Source organism: Amia ocellicauda, chromosome 10 (assembly GCF_036373705.1).
Source record: "Amia ocellicauda isolate fAmiCal2 chromosome 10, fAmiCal2.hap1, whole genome shotgun sequence".
Taxonomy (NCBI): domain Eukaryota; kingdom Metazoa; phylum Chordata; class Actinopteri; order Amiiformes; family Amiidae; genus Amia; species Amia ocellicauda.
In genome coordinates this window covers 31,350,266-31,372,108 of record NC_089859.1, presented here as the reverse complement: position 1 = coordinate 31,372,108, position 21,843 = coordinate 31,350,266, and the positions used below count along the sequence as shown (strand labels likewise).

Below are 21,843 nucleotides of genomic sequence, written 5' to 3'. Positions count from 1 at the left end.
CAATACAAAACCAAAGCCTGAGGAGTATTGTTAGTTATTGATGAAAGAAAAATAACACAATTTGATTGTGGTACAACCTTGATTGTTTAAAAAACAAAGTGCCATTCTCTTGTGTTTTAAAGGTCTAACATGGGACACTATATCAAACTGTGTGAATTGGATGGCTCCTTTTGCCAAGACTGTCCGTGAAGGCTCTACTGTAGAGCTGAAAGAGTTCAAGAAAGTCTCCACCGAGGACAGGCACAATATCCAGACCCACACGGACTATCTATCCTTACTGGTGAGTATCTGATCAACTAGGAATATTATGAAGGCTGCTGAGATCCTCATTGTGGCTGAGTTTCCCTTTTAGGATGGGTCACTTGCTCAGAAATCTTGATTTTTAAGAAATGAAAGAAAAGCTAAATTGTAGGTAGTCTTTCTAGTTTCATATTAGGTTTTATTACAGGAATGGTATTTTCCTACATGACAGTATTGGAAATTCAGTGCGTTTAAGGTATTGTCATAATATGGTATGGTGTCAAGGTGTCACTACAGCCTGACCAGTACAACATCCATTTAAGGGGGATTGAGAAGTATTGTCAGGTACATGTTCAAAAATAGACAATATTGTCACATTAATTTAACTAGAAAACAAGGACTCGTCAAAACAATGTAATTTCTATAGCAAATGTACAGATGCTGAAAACCTGGCCACATGACTATCAATATAGAGAACTCTATATTTGTGAACTTTGGTAGTGGGGTCTAGTGGTGTTATGTGAGTAATGGACCCTCTAATTGGCTCTTTATTACAACCTGCCAGTAACAAGAAAGGGGAAGCAGTGCTTACTGTTCTGAGATACAGCTCATTGATTTAGACTGACATCCAGAGGATGCAGTGCATGGAGATGACTGTTTCCTGTTCAGGGTTTCTGTATTGTCAACAGTAAAGGTGTTATTTAAAACCCTATTATTCTTGTTGCAGGGTGCAGCTCACCAGAAACAGCAGGAAAGTTTGGGACGGTTATCGCCTGTGTCACTGGGAGGAATCCTGACTCCCCCGAAGAGCACAGAAAAGCCACCGACACACTAAACAAGGGTCCCGCTGCAGAAAGAAACCAATATGGATGGATCTATGTCTTAAGATGTGAATATGCTCAACAAAAGGAAGGGCCAGAAGAGTTTTAAAAGGCTGTGGTGCAGACTGTTTTGGTGTAGGAAGATGATCAACATGTTTATGAATTTCTGAGGCATTACCTTGAATCTGCACAATTCCCTAGAGCCTTGAGTGGAAGAGTTCATAGATGATGCTTGATGCATGACACCATACCTGCCTGGGACAGCGGCCGTGCGCTTCACTGTCTGAGCGAATGTAATCTGAATAATGACTGTTCAGCACGGGGCCATACAGGTATCAGTTCCACCCAAATGTGAGCTGCAATGCAATACTGAACTGAGCATTCTTGTGCAGAAATGTAATTCCTGGAAGACTTGAGTATTTGTAGTGGCGATGAGTGTTTGCTGTCAATGTGCAGGGAGTTTTATGTCAAGTATTTATCACTTTGTCTTTAATTGTAAATATGTAGTTAGCCCATAGTGTGAATTTGTAAATGAGGTAACCTCCAACTTTCTATAACTTAATCTCATTGCCAAAGGCAAGTATTTAATTCAAAATACGCACATTATTTATAATTTAGGACTCTTAACTTTCCAGCCTTTCCAGATTGATTGTGGGCAGAGGACATGAGTTTCCTACTCACAGCCAAGCTGTCAAATGGTTCATCATGTCCCCTGCTAAATACCTCTACTGGATGAGCCAGTTTAGCAGGACGGGATATCCGGATTCGATGCAGAACATTTGAAACCAGTTAAGCTATCGGTTAAGCTTCAGAAGCTTATAGCAATAGGTTTTATTATATACTTGTCTATGTAAATATGTATACATGTATATAAAACAATGACAAAATGCATTTGTTTTAATGTTTATTTTCTAACATGAAATAAAATATCTATACATTATTTGTTGTCTTTTTTTGAAAATGGCGATTTGTACAAATTCTAAAAATATAATTTTGCCATTGCTTGGAGGAACTTCTTTTTCCTTTTTTGTGCAGCAAGCTGTAGGACTTCCTCTGGGTTACTGGCATTCAGCTCGGTCTGTCCAATGGCTTTGATCTAAGGACACAAAGGACGGTCAATAGGCATTGCTGACTCTGACCCAGCTCACACCTGACCCTGAAGAATAAAATAAAACTAATAAAATCACTAATTTTAAAGTGCTGAACATTTAGAATGAAATGAAGCAAAAAGCTACTGGTGATGGTTTTTGTTCATTTATATATGTAGCGTGTGTGTAAAATATATTATTATACACGTACACACACAAACCTTGACAATACTATTTACTAAAAATTGAGCATTGCTTTCTGTTCTGAATTACTGGTCAACATGGATAGAGCTCCATGTCTGCTATGTCATCTTTATGCAATTTTAATGGGGCAATTCAACATGTTAGGAGCTGAAACAAAAACCAGAACTACAGTCCATCTCATTCATTAAAGCAGCTTAATTTGTGACTGAAATCTGAAGATAATCATATTATACCCTAACAATTCACTACTTACAGCTATTTGTCTTTTTTCATTCTCCCCTCTTTTATGGTGAATATCTTGCTGTAGGTCAAGGAAGAACTGGAAAAAACAGACTATGGGAGCAAGACTCCATACAGGACAAATTTTAACCATGAAGCAATTCAAATATATATTTCCAAATTATTTGGATATAATATAATCAGCATGATATTTTATATACATAATTGTGTTATGGCATTCAAAGTAAACTGCAAGCACCAACCAAATGTCATGATCATTAAATCTTAGATTATACCCTGGATGGTACATTTGTTCACATTAGTTGCATGATGCTACAATAAATTATAAAATATAAACAGCACAAAAAAAAAAGCTTTTGGAAGGCTGCATATTTATATTTTCCTGAATAAAAATAAGATGACTTTCCTTCAAATGTTCACACACACACATATATATTTTTATATATACATATACACACACACACACAAAGGATACGAGTCAAGTATTCAAGTATGGTCACATCCCAAATGTAGTCATAAAAGGAGTCCATGGCATCATGCCTGAAATAAACACAAAGCAAATTATTATACATTTAAATATATACTGTAGTATATACATAGATATACTGTATTAATATTAAATAATACTGTACCCGCTTTGTTCTTGTAAAGCTTTAAAAGCAGTCATATAGTCGACCTCTCTGAGGAACTGGCAGAGCACTGCAACCTTCAAACAAGAAATTAAATGAGTCCCTACAATTCCCATTAGACAGTTCCACAATACACTGATGAGCCCATCTTAATGAAGTGTTATTTGGGGTATTTTGTGCTCCTTTTCTGTGAGAGCAAGAGAGAACATTTACTTTAATATACATGGAATAACAATCAAGAACATTTCCAAAATTGTAAACCGTTACAATAAAAATGGCATGAGCATATTTCATGTTTTTCAAGTCTGGTCATGGAACTGAGTAACAGGCCTCCAGGGGAAATTCATTTCCACATTTCACTGTGCTCAGGGGTGCCACAAAGAAAAAACAACAAAACGCAACCTGGGGTCTTCACATGAATGGGTACTCAGACAATCCTGCACATGAATTGTGTCACAAATACTACTGCGGACGTAAAAACCTACCTGGGTATGACAATTCAGTAGAGAGCAGCACTTTATCATTCTCTTCAGCACCTGCAAAAAACACAAAAGACTTCCTTATTCAAGTTTTTGATACAAATAATTCTCATCAAAGCTAACTAAGAAGTCTTCCCATTTATTTGTTACTATAGTCCTCAGTAAATATCTTTTCCTAAAACAGAATTTCATGAAAGCACGTTATAAATAATCTCTGAAGACATCACTGAAAACCAGCCTCCTGGTAGCAGGGCTTCCTTACACACACATACACACACAGCCTCCTCATTGCAACCTTCGTGCCACAACAGCACAGGCACATTCTGCTAGTCTCTGGTCATTCCATAATTTAGTCCTTATCTGGAAAGAACAGATGAGACTGTGGTGCCAGAGGGGGGACAGACCAGCTCAAAACCAGACTGACCGGAATAAAACAAGACGCATCGCCAGCCTAAATGAGACGTGCTGTTAATCCCAATAGCCGGTTACCTGGTCTGTGTATACATCAGGGGGGACCGTCTTGCTGAAGAAGTCAGAGCAAACTGCCCCCGCCTGGAGGTAATAATGCAGAGCCGCCGAGTACTGGTTTGTCACTGAGGAGAAAAAGCAAAGAGAACATTCAAACTAATCCACACGGTACTGGAACAGGTTGGCGTGCATTCCAGTGCCATATGACAATGACATACACCTCAATGTCTGGAGTGGAGAGAGCCAGTCCCCTAGTGATGGTCAGAGGATGCAGACGGGCAACAAAAGCACAGCTTGTAATTTAATGTAATTAGACAGGAAACCCAGGTTCTTGCGAAGTGGAACTGCTGCCTTTTAGAAGTTAGCAAATCTATACTATTAAAGCTCATAACCCATTTTAGGTATGCAGAAACCATTCACACTATTCTTCTTATAAGCAAGATGCGTTTCTTGTGGAGACCTTTCCTTCATATGAAGAGAAGACATCAGCATCTTAACCCATGTTATCATGGAAGTAGGTGAACTCCCACTTGCTGTCAAATTCTTCCGGTGAAAGGAAAACGTACCGAAGTAAATGTCAGCCTGTGTGATGAGCCAGGAGTGATTGTTGGGGTTCAGGGTGAGCGCGTAGTTGACCAGCTCTTTCACCGTCACGGCAACTGCTTCCACATCCACGGACTGCAGGCTGGGAAGGACGAGAAGGCCTCGGGTGAAGCGGCTTTACTGAACTCTTTACAGGTGCACACAACACAAAACTGCACGGACGATTGTCTCATGGAAGAGATGAATGCAATCTCCTGCAGCTCTCATATTGCACACTGGAATCTTTTAATGAGGGATGGGAGGACCTCTGGTAGAAATCAACCACTTTATTCAGATCAAGGTAATCAAACCTCAAACACTAATTTGAAGTGTTCATCTTAAAACAACATGAAATATTTCTTCATACTCCGATATTGCTTAATCCATTATTACAATAAATACAAAAAATACATATTTACACATATAGCACATTTATACATACATGTTCTATATGGTTATAAATTATAAAGTATGCTGCTTGGGAAATAGTTGAAGAAACAATGCTACCTTAAACTTCTCTTTTATGTAGAGAATTAACTGCTTTTATCTAACCATAAAACAACCTTATCATTACAGACGGCAGCACTACACTCACTTTGGTAAGGTTGTTGGCCAGATAGACAGGTGCTCGGCAGTGACTTCATTTACAATATCATCCTGCAGAGAAAGAACAGGCCACAGACAGAAATGATTAGTCACTGAACAGATGCAACATTAATGGAAATGTGGCTGATTAAAGAAGACTCACGCGCACTATACTGTGGAGCCTCACAAACAGGGAGATGAGAGTTGTCAGCACTAATGGTTCCTAGAAAAGGCAATGAACAATTTTCACCATTTCAAGCAAGGCACTATACTTCAAACTGGGACTTCAAATACAAATAGTGAAATGGAAAAGTAAGCAAGAGTCAAGAGCACATTGGGAGACAGACTTGTAATTCAGTAAGAACACTGTAAAGTAGTGCTTTAAGTTCAAAAGCTGATAAAGAAAGAGAAAAGTAAAAAATCCTACTGCGCCTTTCTGAACCATAAATAGGCTTAAGCCCTATAGAAACACTCTCCACTATGGAAGTATATGGATTTCAAATGCTCTGAAAGACAGCGGATGACAATGTTGTACCAACCCTTAGTTTCTTGATGAAGGTCACGAATTTGCTCCTAAAATAAAATAAGTGAAAAGTTATATATATTTCTATTACAGGTATGCTTTAAACATCTGAAATATAAGAGCAAAACAGGCAGAGATAGGAATGCGATATTATTTAAATCACCGTTACCCCAACAGTTCAACCACTCTCACTCTCTGGACAAAGCAGACGAGAGAGGCTACAGCATTGTGTTGGTAAGGATTACTTGATAGGCTAATACTATGTTTCTTATTAATTCTTGAATGATTTACTAAAAAGGGAACAGTCTGATAACTAAAGAATATGGTGACAGACTGGGCTTCAGTTTTCACAGAGGTGCACTTGGGTCTCAAACACGAACATGATGCTCATGAAACCATGCACTGATGCAGAAGATACCTGTGCAGGATTCCCAATGTGGACTCCCGCTGCTTTATCAAGCTCACTCTGCCGTCATTGGCTCGTTTGTGCTGGCTGGATACGCTGCAGACCTGAACCACCACTTCCCACAGGTCCTTGGCGGTTCTCCTGCTCTCTTTGGGTCCCGGAAGCTCTTTACAGGTAGCTGCCAGGAGCTGCCCCAGCTGCAACATACAAGAAAACAGGTGAACCAACTGACAGGGTTAAAAATATAATGATAATAATATTAACAGGCAAAAACAAACGCACGGTTGTACAGTGTGGCCTTTTTCAAGCAACTTATACAGGCCGTCCAGCAGTGTAGGAAGCCTTTACCTTGACGTAAGGGTTATTCTGGACAAGGGACTGCGGCACCTGCAGAGTGAGGTACTCGTTCTCTCTCCAGTTTAACATGAAAGCGACGCACTCCTCCCCAACAGTCTGCCGAAGTGGAATGTCTGCAGCACAGCAAGAGGGAGAAGACTTGTGAGAAACGCAATGCAGGCGGCTGTGCGATGGGATCTTTGGGGGTCGGACATAATATATTTACTAGTAGCGAACAGTACATTCACAACAGAGGACAAAGGAGTTTTGAAATGTGTTCATTTATCTATGATATAACCAGACAAGTCTGTCTAGAACAAATTCTCATCTCCAATCACGGGCTGGCCATGAGGCTAACACTGCAGTAGCAGAAAGTAAGTGGACACCCCTTCCAATTAGGTGATTTGGCTATTTGAGATACACCCATTGCTGACAGGTGTATAAACTCAAGCACACAGCCATGCAATCTCCATAGACAAGCATTGGCAGTAGACTGGGCCATACTGAAGAGCTCAGTGACTTCCAACACGGCACCGTCATAGGATGCCACCTTTCCAGCAAGTGAGTTAATCAAATTTCTGCCCTGCTAGTGCTGCTAGTGTCAACTGTAAGTGCTGTTATTGTGAAGTGGAAACATCTAGGAGCAACAACAGTTTAGCTGTGAAGTGGAGCTACACAAGCTCACAGAATGGTTAAGTTCAGTGCTGAAGCGCATAGCGTGTAAAAATCATCTATCCTTGGTTGCAACAATCACTACCAAGTTGCAAACTACCTCTGGAAGCAACGTCAGCAAAGAACTGTTCATGGCCGAGCAGCCGCACACAAGCCTTAGATATTTCACCATGCGCAATGCCAAGCATCGGCTGGAGTGGTGTAAAGCTTGGCGCCATTGAACTCTGGAGCAGTGGAAACATTCTCTGGAGTGATGAATCACACATCATCATCCGGTAGCCCGAGGGATGAATCTGTGTTTGGTGGATGCTGGGAGAACACTACCTACCCAAATGCATAGTGCCAACTGTAAAGTTTGGAGGAGAAATAATGGTCTAGGGCTGTTTTAGGGCTGTTTGGGCTGGGCCCCTTAGTTCCACTGTATGCTGTAGCATTAAGATTTTCTTTCAATGACATTCTATATGATTTTGCGCTTCCAACTTTGTGGCAATAGTTTGGGAATGGCCCTCTCGTTTCAGCATGACAATGCCCCCATGTACAAAGCGAGGTCCATACAGAAATGGTTTGTCGAGATCGGTGTGGAAGAACTTGACTGGCCTGCACAGAGCCCTGACCTCAACCCCATCAAACACCTTTGGGATGAATTGTTACACCGACTGTGAGCCAGGCCTGATCGCCCAACATCAGTGCCCGACCTCACTGATGCTCTTGTGGCTGAATGTGGCAGCACTGTGGAGTGGTGGTTAGGGCTCTGGACTTGCAACTGGAACAGTGCTGTTGTACCCTTGAGCAAGGTACTTCACTTAGATTGCTCCAGTAAAATGCCCAGCTGTATAAATGGGTACAAATGTAAGTCGCCCTGGATAAGAGCGTCTGCTAAATGACAAATAATGTAATGTAATGTAATGTAATGGAAGCAAATCCCTGCAGCAATGTTCCAACATCTAGTGGAAAGCCTTCCCAGAAGAGTGGAGGCTGTTAAACTCCATATTAATGAGATGTTCGACAAGCCGGTGTCCACATACTTTTGGCCATGCAGTGTACGTGAGTAATTAAAAAGAACAAAAACACTCCCAAACACTAGCCATCATGAAATTGAGTGCAAATGTGTTACAAGCTTAGTTAGCATAAGAGGAGGGACATTGAACAACTTTTCCTCTCCTATGATAAGTTAGGGTCTTGTGTCCTCTCAGAGTGCCTCACCGTGTATCCTCATCTCCAAGTATCCACGGACTCTGCTGACCAGGTCGGTGGGAGGGCGCTCTCTGCTGCCGCCTACCCCGGCCTCGTGGGATCTGATCTCCAGCAGCAACATCTCGTTGAGCATGACCTGCCGCAGTTTGGGAGAGAACTCTGTCACCAGCTCCAGGCAGGCGGTGATCAGCTGCCGGGCGTGAGGGAAATCCTGCAGGAGACAGATCTCAAGACTGAGACAAAAACACCTTGAAAAATGACTAAAGAGAGCTATCAGATCACAGGCGTGAGTTGCTCTGCAGATTTTAGACCAGGGAATGTCCAGCCTAAATATTGAAGTATGTTGGATTAAATAAGCAGGTGTTTTGGCCAATGCAGAAATTTCCAAAATAGTTTTGGACCTTACCATTCAGACCTAAGATAGTTTCCCTGAATTGAACAAGTCTGTCTTTATTAACCAATAAGTAGTTTGTTCCCAGTCTTTAGAAACTAGGTAATTTAAGATGACCTATAAAACTTAACTGGATTGGGGCCCTCCAGGACTAGTGTTTGACACCACCACTAAGTTATACTATATCCATTAAGGGCAACCATTTCCTGCAGAATAACCAATTGTTAATCAAATCACCTCAGGGTACAAATTACTCAAAGAGATCAAGAGAACAAGTGAACCTCAGAGACAAGCAACGCAACCAACAAGGGAAGGAAAATAGGTGCAAACTGTTTAATTTTAAGGTACTCTCAGCATTCCTGCAGAAGCTCCAGCATTACAGTGGACATTTTATTAGTAAAGTTCACACCCTACTAGCAAAAAGCAGAGGTACAATTTACTTTTTCCGTGAAGGAAAAAAAAAAGGAAATCATACTAGTGAAAATAGGACTGAATCAGAATGGTGAGACCTGAGCAGATGTCAATCTGATGATTTTACACACAGTTAGTGCTACTCATTTGTAGGCAATCAAAAAAACACTGCTCTTACCTTGATTGTGCTGCAGTGTAAACCTTTTGCCATGAGAATGTAAACCAGGTCTCGGGTCACATTATCCTTGATGGACAAAATGTCACCAATGTAATCTGGTGGAATTTCCCACTGGGAAGAAAAATTAGTGCTTAGTCATTTTCTAACTTCAAATAAAATACCAACCAATTTATATAAAACACTGAAATAAATTAGCAATAAATATACCTATATACTATCTCCTGGTAAATTTCTACTTTGAAAACTTTAGAATTCCAATCATGAATTCCTCTGGAGCAAAAAGCTTTCAAAATATCCCCTGAATTTTCACTATTGCAACTGTTGTTGTAATGGGTGGGGTATCTAAAGCAAGGTAAAACTAATTATATATATATATATATATATATATATATATATATATATATATATATATATATATATACACTCACCTAAAGGATTATTAGGAACACCATACTAATACTGTGTTTGACCCCCTTTCACCTTCAGAACTGCCTTAATTCTACGTGGCATTGATTCAACAAGGTTCTTTAGAAATGTTGGCCCATATTGATAGGATAGCATCTTGCAGTTGATGGAGATTTGTGGGATGCACATCCAGGGCATGAAGCTCCCGTTCCACCACATCCCAAAGATGCTCTATTGGGTTGAGATCTGGTGACTGTGGGGGCCAGTTTAGTACAGTGAACTCATTGTCATGTTCAAGAAACCAATTTGAAATGATTCGACCTTTGTGACATGGTGCATTATCCTGCTGGAAGTAGCCATCAGAGGATGGGTACATGGTGGTCATAAAGGGATGGACATGGTCAGAAACAATGCTCAGGTAGGCCGTGGCATTTAAACGATGCCCAATTGGCACTAAGGGGCCTAAAGTGTGCCAAGAAAACATCCCCCACACCATTACACCACCACCAGCAGCCTGCACAGTGGTAACAAGGCATGATGGATCCATGTTCTCATTCTGTTTACGCCAAATTCTGACTCTACCATCTGAATGTCTCAACAGAAATCGAGACTCATCAGACCAGGCAACATTTTTCCAGTCTTCAACTGTCCAATTTTGGTGAGCTTGTGCAAATTGTAGCCTCTTTTTCCTATTTGTAGTGGAGATGAGTGGTACCCGGTGGGCTCTTCTGCTGTTGTAGCCCATCCGCCTCAAGGTTGTACGTGTTGTGGCTTCACAAATGCTTTGCTGCATACCTCGGTGGTAACGAGTGGTTATTTCAGTCAAAGTTGCTCTTCTATCAGCTTGAATCAGTCGGCCCATTCTCCTCTGACCTCTAGCATCAACAAGGCATTTTCGCCCACAGGACTGGCGCATACTGGATGTTTTTCCCTTTTCACACCATTCTTTGTAAACCCTAGAAATGGTTGTGCGTGAAAATCCCAGTAACTGAGCAGATTGTGAAATACTCAGACCGGCCCGTCTGGCACCAACAACCATGCCACGCTCAAAGTTATTAAATCACCTTTCTTTCCCATTCAGACATTCAGTTCAGGAGATGGTCTTGACCAGGACCACACCCCTAAATGCATTGAAGCAACTGCCATGTGATTGGTTGATTAGATAATTGCATTAATGAGAAATTGAACAGGTGTTCCTAATAATCCTTTAGGTGAGTGTATATAGTGTTATTAAGGAGTATTAGGGCCAAACAAATCAAAGAGGGGTGGTGGGGGTTAATGATTAATGTAAATGAAAACAACCAACAAGGCAATAAAATGCATGCTTTATTAAAACTTTGCGTGCCAGCTCATTTGATTTTCATACACCATATGGCTGCTGTTTATTAGTGGCAGTTAATTTCTCTGTTATATATATTTGCTATAAAACAAAGCAACAAATGGCCATATAGGCCGAGATGTTAGGAGTATCCAGTCTGACACCCTCCTACAGTTACAATGCTTCTGTTGTGTGTGCAGTGAAACAGCCAGGGGATTAAACGATCTCCCACTGAGCTTTAACCTACCAGAACTCCCACCACTGCTAAAGAGAACAGATAGCCAAAAATGTATTCCCATTGACAAAGCAACTACTTCATTAGTTGTTGACAATTATTCTTAGTTTCCAAAACAAACTTGGTTAAATGGAATCTCTAAATAATTTTCAGAAACATAAGAGGAGGTATCACATTACCACAAACTATTATAATTCTGTACTTTTGCTGTCTGCACTTGAGCTCTTACTAAATATTTATTGATTTATAGTCATTATAGACTGCTTGAAAAAATTGTGTTTTCAATATAGTTATAAAACATATCCCCATTAGTTTTATGTGCATAGTTAGTATACATGGCCATGATCTTTCTGAGACTATGAATTTATTGTGTTGGTTATTTTATCTTGGTCCTTTATCCGTAAAAAACACGACTTCTGGAATTATTTCTTGTTTGTTAAAAGCAAAAGGACAGTGCATAGCAGAAAGGTGTGTCATTGATGCCAGGTTTGATAATAAACAGAAAAAACATGTTTCACAAAGAAATATCTGTTGCATTCTCTGAAACCTGACACTATGTAGGGCTGTCTCTGCAATACACTGCTTTGTGATATTCAGAAATAGCTATGACTGCAGACACTGTAGGAAGGATGAAGACTTATTAATAAGACATAACCAGGGATGGGCCTTTCCAGTCCTCCAAGGGCTGGATTTCTGCAGGTTTTCATTGTACCTTTCAATTAACCAACTAATTAAAACCTGGACATGGCAGGTAATTTGACTGAATTATCCAAATATCTAGTTTAAGTCATTAACAGCTGGAAGGGAATAAAAACCAGAGTAGTGTGGCCCTCAAGGCCTGAGGTTACCCACCCTGACACTGCTGTGTGACAAGGAAATAAAAGCAAAAATTAGAAACTTTAATAAGGTTGCCTACCTAAGAAATGATAAGCTAGAATCAATATAGGGAGGTTGCCAAGTTAACTCAAGATTTTAATATGTTTTAGTAACATAAGCCACTGCAGGACAAACCACCCACTCTATATGGAAGTAATGAGATGGGATCTTTGCCCACAGCTGAAAAAATTCTTCAACTAAAACCTGAAAGATATGTATTGATAAGAAAGCTTTCGGTTTTTGCAGTTCCCCTTCAGCGATACCAACAATTCTTTATAGTTCTGTGTGAGTAATGTCTACACTAACTACTGTGACAAGAGCTGTGCGTGTCCTCCAGTGAAAATGCCTCTTTACCTTACTGGAGACCTTCCAGAACTGGCGCTCGGCCATGCCATGCAGCTCGATCAGGATCTGGCGAATGCGCCAGGAGTCCAGGGACAAAATCAGCTGGTGCTCCAGCTGCCCTATATTCACACTGGCTGAGGCTACAGACAAGAAAAACATCATTAGTGAAAGAGGATCAGACTTGAGGACTGATTATTTTTGAGGAAATTTCTGGTTCTTCCACAGACTTCAAAACTCCAGGACATTGACACAAACAATTACAGTTGTTTAGCTTTGGGTCTGAGTAAGTGCATTCCATGATCATCACAGATTTCTAGTTAGAGCAGAGGTTCCTAAACTGGGAACCCCACAAGGGGTACATGAGGGGGTGCTAGGGGGTCCGGGGCAAAATCCACCCCCCACAAAAATATGTTTTACCCCCCCGAGGTGAGGTGGGAGACCTCATCCAAAATCTGTGCGGCAAAGGGGTCCCTGGATCAAAATTGTTTGGGAACCCCTGAGTTAGAGAACAGGCTCCTAAGAGTTGTTTGTTAAGAGGACGTTTGTTAAGCTGGGATCAATAAAAACAACATTAACAAATACAGTAGATGCATGTATGTTAAATCTTAAAAACAGCAGATTTTTTAAATGTATCTTGCTGCATAGTATTCCTTTCTTAAAGACTTCCTACATTTCCTCAAAGATACATTTCCAGAAAAAAATACCTCTACATCTTTCCTACATTATCCTAAACTGTGTACTTTGATCAATCAATCTATCTTTGCGAAAAATGAAAGTATTGTAACGTTACAAGTGGATGCTAAGGGTTTATTTTCATTTTTAAATCACAGTTGAGTCATGACTGCTTAAGCACGGTCTCTAATTGGGGTCAGCAAGATTCTACCTGGCACTAACCACAGCTCTTGAAATTGCTCCCGTCACACCAAAACCCTGACTTTGTGGCATTGCTATTGCCACTGTATGACCACAGTACTCACCTGGAATGTCATAGAAGGAAGGCAGGGGTTTGGTACACAGGCTGACACTGGCGGACCTCTTCTTCATCTGCTCAACGAGGGCTTTCCTCTCTTCATCCTTGAGCAGCTCCATGAAGAGCTCATGGGAGGACACCATGAAGACCAGCTGTGGGTCCTCCAGACTCTCACACAGGCTCCTGGGCAGGAGAGGACAAAGCATTACAGAAACCCAGCCTCAAATTTCCAGAACATCACACTTCTGCGATCACAGAGCATGTGTAGAGAAATTGGATTCACTGGATTCTTCTACCCCATAACAATTTATCTGCTCCCCTTAATTGTAATGCCATTGCCAGATGCTGAAATACAACAACACTGGCTGATTTTCTTGAGGAACTTAATTTTGGACTTATATTCTGTACAATGTTTTTATAGAAATAAAAGTTAGTTCAGAATAAGGCCTGCATTTGGGAATTAATGGGAATTGGTTTAAGCAGCATACACATTAAGAGATTATACTTACTTTAAAAAGGCTGCCATGTTACTTTTTGAATTCTCGGACGCATTATCCTTATTGAAAGACCTTGCGCACACCTATTTGGTCAAAATTTAAAATTAGAATTACATAACAACAACAAAATCCCCCAAAGACATTCAATCAACAGCCTACTACACCAATAGCCCATATTTATATCACATAATAAAAGACACCACACACATACAAAAATCTCCCTTGGAATTTCACTGCAGTTTAGCCATACCAATTACACTTGTTCCTTATGTGTTTTAGCTTCTATATTATTTCTTGGTTAGCTTCTATATATTTATTGGTTGCTGTTGTACCTATTAAAACTACCTATCTACTCTATGTTCTGGGTTCCAGTTTGATGGTAAGTGCTCCTCTAAATAATTTCTTTAGGGAGAAATTATTAATGTGATATCAAGGCATGGCGTGACAATTAGTTTAGGGAACTTTGAAATAAATGGGAGTGGTTTGTAGACCTGAAATACCTTTTTCTCTCTAGAACCAACAACAAAAAGCATGTTTGCAGGTAGCTAACAGTACAATTAATCCATACCTTCAACAGGAAGTCGATTTTGTCTTTGGTGGGTTTGAGGAGCAGCTGTTTGAAGCGTACACTGATGACCTGGCCCTCAAGTGCATCCCGAACAGCATTACAGATGCACAGCTTAAAGCACACCTCTTCCACAGCTCTGTCCCTGTCACTGGTACAGCACACACACACACAGGATCATCCTTTATTTCCAATATAATCTGGAATCAGCATTCTTTTTTTATTCTCCTAGAACTCTGCGGCTCGTCTGGTATTCTCTCTGCCCCGATTCGCACACACTACTCCACTACTCTGCTGAATCCACTGGCTCCCGATAACGGCACGCATTCAGTTCAAGACACTGACCCTCACCTACCGCTGTCTAGACCACACTGCACCAAGCTACCTTCAGACCCTCGTCTCTCCATACATCCCCTCCAGACCACTGCGGTCTTCCGGTGCCAGAAGACTAACTCTGCCTCCTCTCCACTCTCCTGAGCCGCTCCTTCTCATCCCTGGCCCCTAAGTGGTGGAACGACCTTCCCACCAAAGTCAAAACAGCAGAGTCCTTGACCTCATTCCGGCGCTTACTCAAGACACATCTTTTCAGACTGTACTTTTATTTAGTCATTTACTCTCCTGTAAGATTGCACTTATACAATGTTTTGTCATACTCCTGCCTTTGCATTACTTGCACTTGCATTGTTTATTTTGATATCCCCAACACTCCTTCTCCCTTAGATCTTTGACTTAACATCTTGTCTGCACTTATCAGCTTTACAATCTAGGATGTAAGACTTTGTTTACTGTACAACACGTATACACTTGTGTAAATTCTGAATTTATAAAATGTATTATGCCTTGAACTGCACTGTATTATTGCACTTTGTATTGCGCTTATATTTTGTAAGTTGCCCTGGACAAGGGCGTCTGGTAAGACATATATACTAATATTATTAATAATAATATTATTATTATTAATAATAATAATAATAAAATACATTTTCAAGATACCTGGCTCTACAGTGGTGCAGTCCAGCTGAATAAACCCTGAATCAACTGGCATAAACATACTTCAAACTATGCGTTTATTTTTTTGTAAACTTAAGCCGATACAGATTGTCAGGCCTTTTGTTAGGTTTTCCCCTTTTGTTGTAAATGCACAACAAAGACTACTACAAATGACAAGTCTCTCTCCTGATTCCTCTACATAAAATGATGGGGGTACATAGTACTTTCAGAATTGACAATTTCATCCATCAATGCTATAATCTCAAGTGGAAAAGTAGACCTCTAGGACCTTATGAACTCAAATCCTCAAATATAAATCATATTTTGTGAAGGCCACCGTGTTTCCTTTAAATACAGATAGTGAAAGAGATTGATATTGTGGAACTGAGAAAATGGCTTGTAATCCAAGTAAATAATATAATAAATAAAAGCAAACTGGTATTCAAGTGGTAATTCAAATTAGCTTAAACAGAAAAATACAAAGAAAAGTTTTGGAAAGTGTTGAAGTTAAATCTTTCACTCACAATATTTTCACTGCTAAATATGAAATATTGCTTCTTTCGCATCTGAAATGATCATTAACGGTCTTGCAGTGGTGGCATTTCACAATACAGAAAACAGACACTGCATGGCACGCTCACCCCTGCTGTGTTCTTTGGACAAACTCCCTCAGGATGGACTGTCTGAAGTGACTAGGTAGACTGAGAGTCAAGTTGTCCTTCAGAAAAAGCTCAACAAGACCCTTCAGAAGAGAAGAGGAGCTGCATTAGAAAACACTAGGAAAAAGACAGTTTCAGAAAACAGTGGAAAATCCTTGGCATTTATCCAGGGTGTCAGAAGAGAAGGTGAAAATTGATTTTATGTGACGTAAAAAAGGTACACATTGTACAGTAGTATTACATGGTTAACTTCACAGATTTTACAAAAAAACATGACACGGCTTTAGCAGCTCAAACTGTATAATACAAAAACAGAAAAGGAAAGTAAAAGCATATCCTGCCACTCAAGGTTTCTTTTCCCTTTTTCCTCCCCTCTTTCACCCACTGCTGAAAGGACCAGCCTTTCCCCACTATGAAAATGTCCTTGTTCTCCACTTCTAACAGAATGAAGGAGAAAGAGGAAATGAAAAGAAATGAGACACTTGCTTGTTAGACAGCCATGTATAAAGTCAGATTATTTCTTCAAAAAAATAAAATCAATACAATTAAAAGGACTGTAGTTTGCCCAGAAAGATACACAAGATATACATGGTGCGTTTATCACATTCTTATCAGGTTATTCGTTTTTAAACCCTTCAAATCCAGTTCTGGAGAGCCAAAGCAATTCGGATCTTCATTCCACCGGAGCTTGAAATCAGTTTATTAAACTCATTATCTTATTCCTTTAATTAACTGGAGCAAATTAATTCCCTTTCCTAAGTGTAGTGCAAATGATGAATTAAAGAAACATATTAAACCTGCTGGACTGTGGCCTTGAGGACTGGATTTGAAGCTCCAATGATATAAAGTGAGCACTTTCCACACTAAATTAAATATTGAGAAGGCAAAAAAAGTCCTCTCAAGACCTGAAGCAATATTTTTTGCCTGGAAACACCCCCCCCCAGGGCTCCCGTTAAACCCAGGGCTCCTGCCTTGACATTGTGAACAAGTACTCCTATAACCAGACTCGTCTTACGCCAATGTCTACAAGGCAGAAGTTAATGAGTCCCTACCTGGAAGTTCCCCGATGTGATGAAGCTGTGAATCTGGCTATAGGAGGTTGACTGAGGGTCACTGACATCAGAGGAGTTGGTGAGGATGCTGCAGGCATTCCAGTACCCTGCTAGCCGTTTCTCGTCAATCCTGCAATGTAGTGCTGCGCCATCAAGCTGCAGGAGAATAGCCACAGGTGTTGAAAAAAGCCATGACAATTATAACTAATCAGCTTGGCACATTTGATAGTCTACCATCCCCGTTATATAGCTTGGCATTTCTCACGTACGCGTCTATAATTAAACGTATACAATTTATATCCAAGGCCGTAAAATACTTAAGATAATACTTCAAGATCTTCAAATACAGATGATTCACAACAGAATAGACACAGAGAAAACGGACTCCGTAAAAAACAGAATACACATTTCCCAAAACACCCGAACATACAAAGATTTACCCATTAATGGAACATTTCATCCAATTTCTAGAAAGGATAATAAATATGCCAACAAGATTCTTATGATTAAAGTTAGTATTTTTAAATACCTTCAAAAGAAGTTCTTTGGTTTTTAAGAAATGGTCTCTGGACTTTTCATAGCAGGATGAGTCAGAGCAGCCTTGTTGAAAGAAGACCGCGCCCAAGTCATAGTGAACCTGTGAAAGACAGGAGAGTTTTCATTTTTAAACAGAATGAAATTAAACAAAAAAAAAAAAAGGTTGTTTTAGGCTGACAACGGTCTGCAATAAATTAGCATCAAAGGACTGTGAGGAGTTCTAAGTAAGAAGCAAAAATGATCTCCCCTCGTTTTTCTAAAAGTAAGTTGCTCAACTGATTTGAATTAAAAATGTGCTCACAGTGTCTGGTGATTTTGGGCAAGCTTTAAAGTAAATTGCATTGGAGCTTCCTAGGACCAGGATACAAGACACTGAGCCAGATGTGTGCCTTGGTCTCTCAGGGTGGCCAGTCCACATGACAGAGAGGGGGGAACAGTACCTGACAGTGTAGTTCGTCGGCGCTGATTTTCAGCCCTGCCGTGGAGCACTCTGTCTCCCCATTGGCCGTGCAGGACTCGGACGCGAGAAGGTCCAGCGTCCGCATTGTGTGAATGTAGAAGTCCTTCTTAATCCCTAGCACTCCCTGCAGAACCATGATGGAGTCTTCCGCTTGTTCCTTTAGCTGGGAAATATAAAACAGGTGGGATATCGGTTTTACTAAAACTTCATTTTTCTTGGATTACATTAAATACAGTTCTTGACTTTGAACATGTAAAAATAAGTTAAAAAAGGCACAGAGGGAAATCCATTAATGACAAAAGTACAATGAATCAAAGTAGAATTACACAGGAAAGTCAGTTCACGGGGAACTCACCACTTTTAAAATATTTTCGGTCAGTTCCTTCTCCTGCTGCACATGGTTCAGCCTGGGACATGGAAGCAGAAAGCATGCATCACAAAATGACCCCGGAATGTCAAATACCAGGCACTGTGTAAATATTTTGAATGGACAATGAAATACTAACATGTTTAACTGATGAGGCCCGGGTTTGGTTTGTTTCTCAGGGAAACTGCTCTGCACTATAGTGCGAATAGCCCTGGTGAAGAAAACAACAGTACAGTTCATTAGTCACCAGTGCAAATATTAAGTGAATAAAGCACAAAACAGGCACTTAAAATACTGGTATCTGTTTCCTGAAAGTCTAAAGAATACTGTCACTACTATTCATACAGGTTAATTATTTAAAAAGTTAAATTAAGAACAAAATACTAAATATTTGGAAGAGAACCAAACAAACAATTATGCAGCCTATTGTTAGAACTGCTTACCATCTATTGTAGATGAGGACAGCCATAGCAGTTGTGGGGGGTAAGGTTGAAAGGTCCAGATCCACGTGTTTTACTCCTGGGGGAACCTTACTGACACAGAGGAGCTCGTTCAGAAGCATGTTCAACACTGGGATGGACAAGCTGAGGAGAAAAACAGCACAGACACCTCAGAGGACTACCATGGAACGAATGACTTCAGCGATGAAACTACAAATGTCCTTTGCGGTTTATTAAAGAATAATGGCCATGCGCTTCCCAGGAAACTTTACATTTCCAGGGTTTTTTCAAACTTCACATTTCCAGGTTTTTTGTTTTTTTTTTGGTTCCCCAAAAATGGACCGTTACGTGACGCACCCTTTCTCCAGCACATCCAAGTCCCATCTCAAGTGGGCCGATACTTTGAGGGCAAGCAGCTTCAGCGTCCGGTTCCTCCGGTTGTCTGCCGGGGGCTGGACTTGGTTCTGCTCGTTCACAGTGGGCTTAGTGGCCTGTTCCAAAAACTGGATCACCAGCTGGACCGGTACGGGGTCTGCACAAGGAGACAGGAGAAAGAGAAACACACGTCAAACAGACTCACCCAAGCTTACATCCCCAATACACACACGTGTGCTCATCCAGGACCAATTGCCTGCTTCCTGCATCCCTACGCCTCTTCAAATCTTATATTGTGGGAACCTATACAAATAAACTGGAGTGCGATAGACATACCCTAATCCATCTCTTACTGAAGATCTGCTCTATGAGCTACTGATAGTCACTAGGATTCTCTCTGAGGTTTTATATTTTAACCAATATTTAACCAAGCAGGCTGGGTATAAGCAACTCACCTGGAGAGGTTTTCTGCAGGTGTTTTTCCAGCAAATCCTCATCCAGCAAGAACTCGAACCATGTTGTCTGCGGAGGGGTGCACGGCCGGCTGCAGGTCACCGCCTCCCGGTCCGCCGCCTCGGCGCTCATCCGGCCGCTTTCAGGGCAAGAGCCTGGGTCAGAAACTGCATCTCTCTCTCTCTCTCTCTCTCACACACACACACACTTTCCCGTCTACTACATTTTATAGTACACAACTTGAATCACAACTACTCGCAAGACTGCACCTCCTTATCCTCACTGCACAGGGACAGCTGAAGCAATAGACTAACGAGCGCTGCACTAAAGCTACACACGCTCTGCATTTGATTCATGCAATGAGTCAAGTAGTGATTATATGCAATATTATGGTGCCCCAGTTCATGAATATTGTAAAATGTCTACGCATAATAAGCTACGTTAGCTATACAGAATAGTTTGCAGATTCTTGAGCGAGGAAGTAGCCAAGTGCTCATTTCCACAAGAAAGCATACAATATTGTGCGCATTGGCGACTTACCTTGAGAGAATATATATATATATATATATATATATATATATATATATATATATATATATATATATATGTGTTATTTAATCCAAACTAATAATATAACAATCTGTAGATTTAATTCAGACAGATAACACGTCTAGACCAACTGCATTCTCATTCATGTGAAATCCGCAGATCACTTCCGGGTCGGAGGCTTCCGCTGCAGAAGCCGTAGTGACGGGACAATAGGCGCACCCACATACTGCCGTACAATCATTACACGACTTCATTAGCGGTTCTTTTGATTTGATTTAAAAAAAACAAAAAACATTATACATCCACGAGTTTTATTTTTACGCGATGTCGATTTGTGAATTTGATTTGATTTATCTACATTTGCAGGCTAGATAAAATAGGATTAGCAATAGTAGTATTTATACGAATTGAATGAAGTCTATCTGAATATACTTTGTCAGCTTTACTACAGTACAAACTGTAAAGTCACCGTTTCTGAGGTATATATGCACATAGCTAATTTATATCGTAGTAGCACGGACACTATAACTGTTATCTCTATTGATCTGATTTCTTCTTCTATGGACTCCCGGCGGGGCTGGATTGATTCGTTTTAAATGCGCACATCGCTCGTTATAAACCCCAGAGCTTTCAATTGCCTCTGTCCCTGCCATGTCTCTATCTTTCCTCTCCTTTTCTCTATATCCCAGAGTATATATCAACCCACGGTCAAATCATTACATTTTAAAATAAACACGTGCGTTAATAATTTGCTATTGTTCACCAACGATTCACTGACGAATAATAATGATGTCTAATCAACACAGCAACACAATAACACAAAGCACGCAAGTGTGTAGTGAAGCGTGTCAACATGTGTGTAAAGACAACATTCAAAAATACTGCGATTTGTGGGAAACGCTCAACTTTGCCTGCAATTTTATTTTTCATCAACAGAGGGCACTATATCCGCATTTAAATGAAAATGTGAAGAACACGATTGAAGTGTTTAAAGCGCTGATCTTTGAGCTATTCTAACGTGTTTGTTCTTCTTACGTTTAATTGACAGATCTATTTTAATCTCACCCAACAAACAAAAAACTCAATTGGTGCATTAAGGTTAATTTATAAGTATCAACGTATTCGATTGTCATAAAAGTACTAGGCTGATGCGCAGAAACAGAAAAGGTGTTATTGTAATTGTGTTATTGTTATAACCCATTGCCAACTCATAAAAAATTAAAATAATCAGTATTATTATTATTCTACCGAACCATGTATTATAGTGTATACAACACTTTATCTATATATATTGTATTGCAGT

At 40.3% G+C, this 21,843-nt stretch overlaps 1 protein-coding gene and 1 long non-coding RNA gene across 2 annotated transcripts; one reads left to right on the top strand and one right to left on the bottom strand.

The window, feature by feature from the left end:
- The first annotated feature begins 3 nt into the window (after positions 1-3).
- LOC136760500 (uncharacterized) lies at positions 4-2,001 on the top strand. Its single transcript, XR_010820208.1, has 2 exons — positions 4-280; positions 968-2,001. It is a non-coding gene; the product is annotated as an uncharacterized LOC136760500 (long non-coding RNA).
- On the bottom strand, positions 1,953-20,549 carry LOC136760499 (integrator complex subunit 8). Its single transcript, XM_066715933.1, has 28 exons — positions 20,532-20,549; positions 19,994-20,130; positions 19,521-19,695; positions 19,167-19,307; positions 18,863-18,934; positions 18,712-18,763; positions 18,337-18,519; positions 17,889-17,996; positions 17,360-17,515; positions 16,290-16,390; positions 14,662-14,809; positions 14,106-14,176; positions 13,604-13,779; positions 12,636-12,766; positions 9,448-9,558; positions 8,477-8,678; positions 6,614-6,735; positions 6,278-6,462; positions 5,876-5,909; positions 5,500-5,559; positions 5,347-5,408; positions 4,736-4,854; positions 4,191-4,294; positions 3,708-3,758; positions 3,226-3,299; positions 3,069-3,133; positions 2,607-2,650; positions 1,953-2,157 (listed from the first exon to the last, which is right to left on the bottom strand). Exons 2-28 carry the CDS (start codon positions 20,121-20,123, stop codon positions 2,041-2,043), a joined length of 2,994 nt encoding a protein of 997 aa, XP_066572030.1. The 5' UTR covers positions 20,124-20,130; positions 20,532-20,549; the 3' UTR covers positions 1,953-2,040.
- Between the last annotated feature and the right edge of the window lie 1,294 nt (positions 20,550-21,843).

Coding starts and splice junctions, on each gene's coding strand:
- LOC136760499 (XM_066715933.1), bottom strand. CDS start 20,123: ATGAGCGCCGAGGCGGCGGACCGGGAGGCGGTGACCTGCAGCCGGCCG. Junction 8,679..9,447: donor TACACTGCAGCACAATCAAG/GTAAGAGCAGTG, acceptor TGTCTCCTGCAG/GATTTCCCTCACGCCCGGCA. Junction 4,295..4,735: donor ACAGGCTGACATTTACTTCG/GTACGTTTTCCT, acceptor TTTTCTCCTCAG/TGACAAACCAGTACTCGGCG.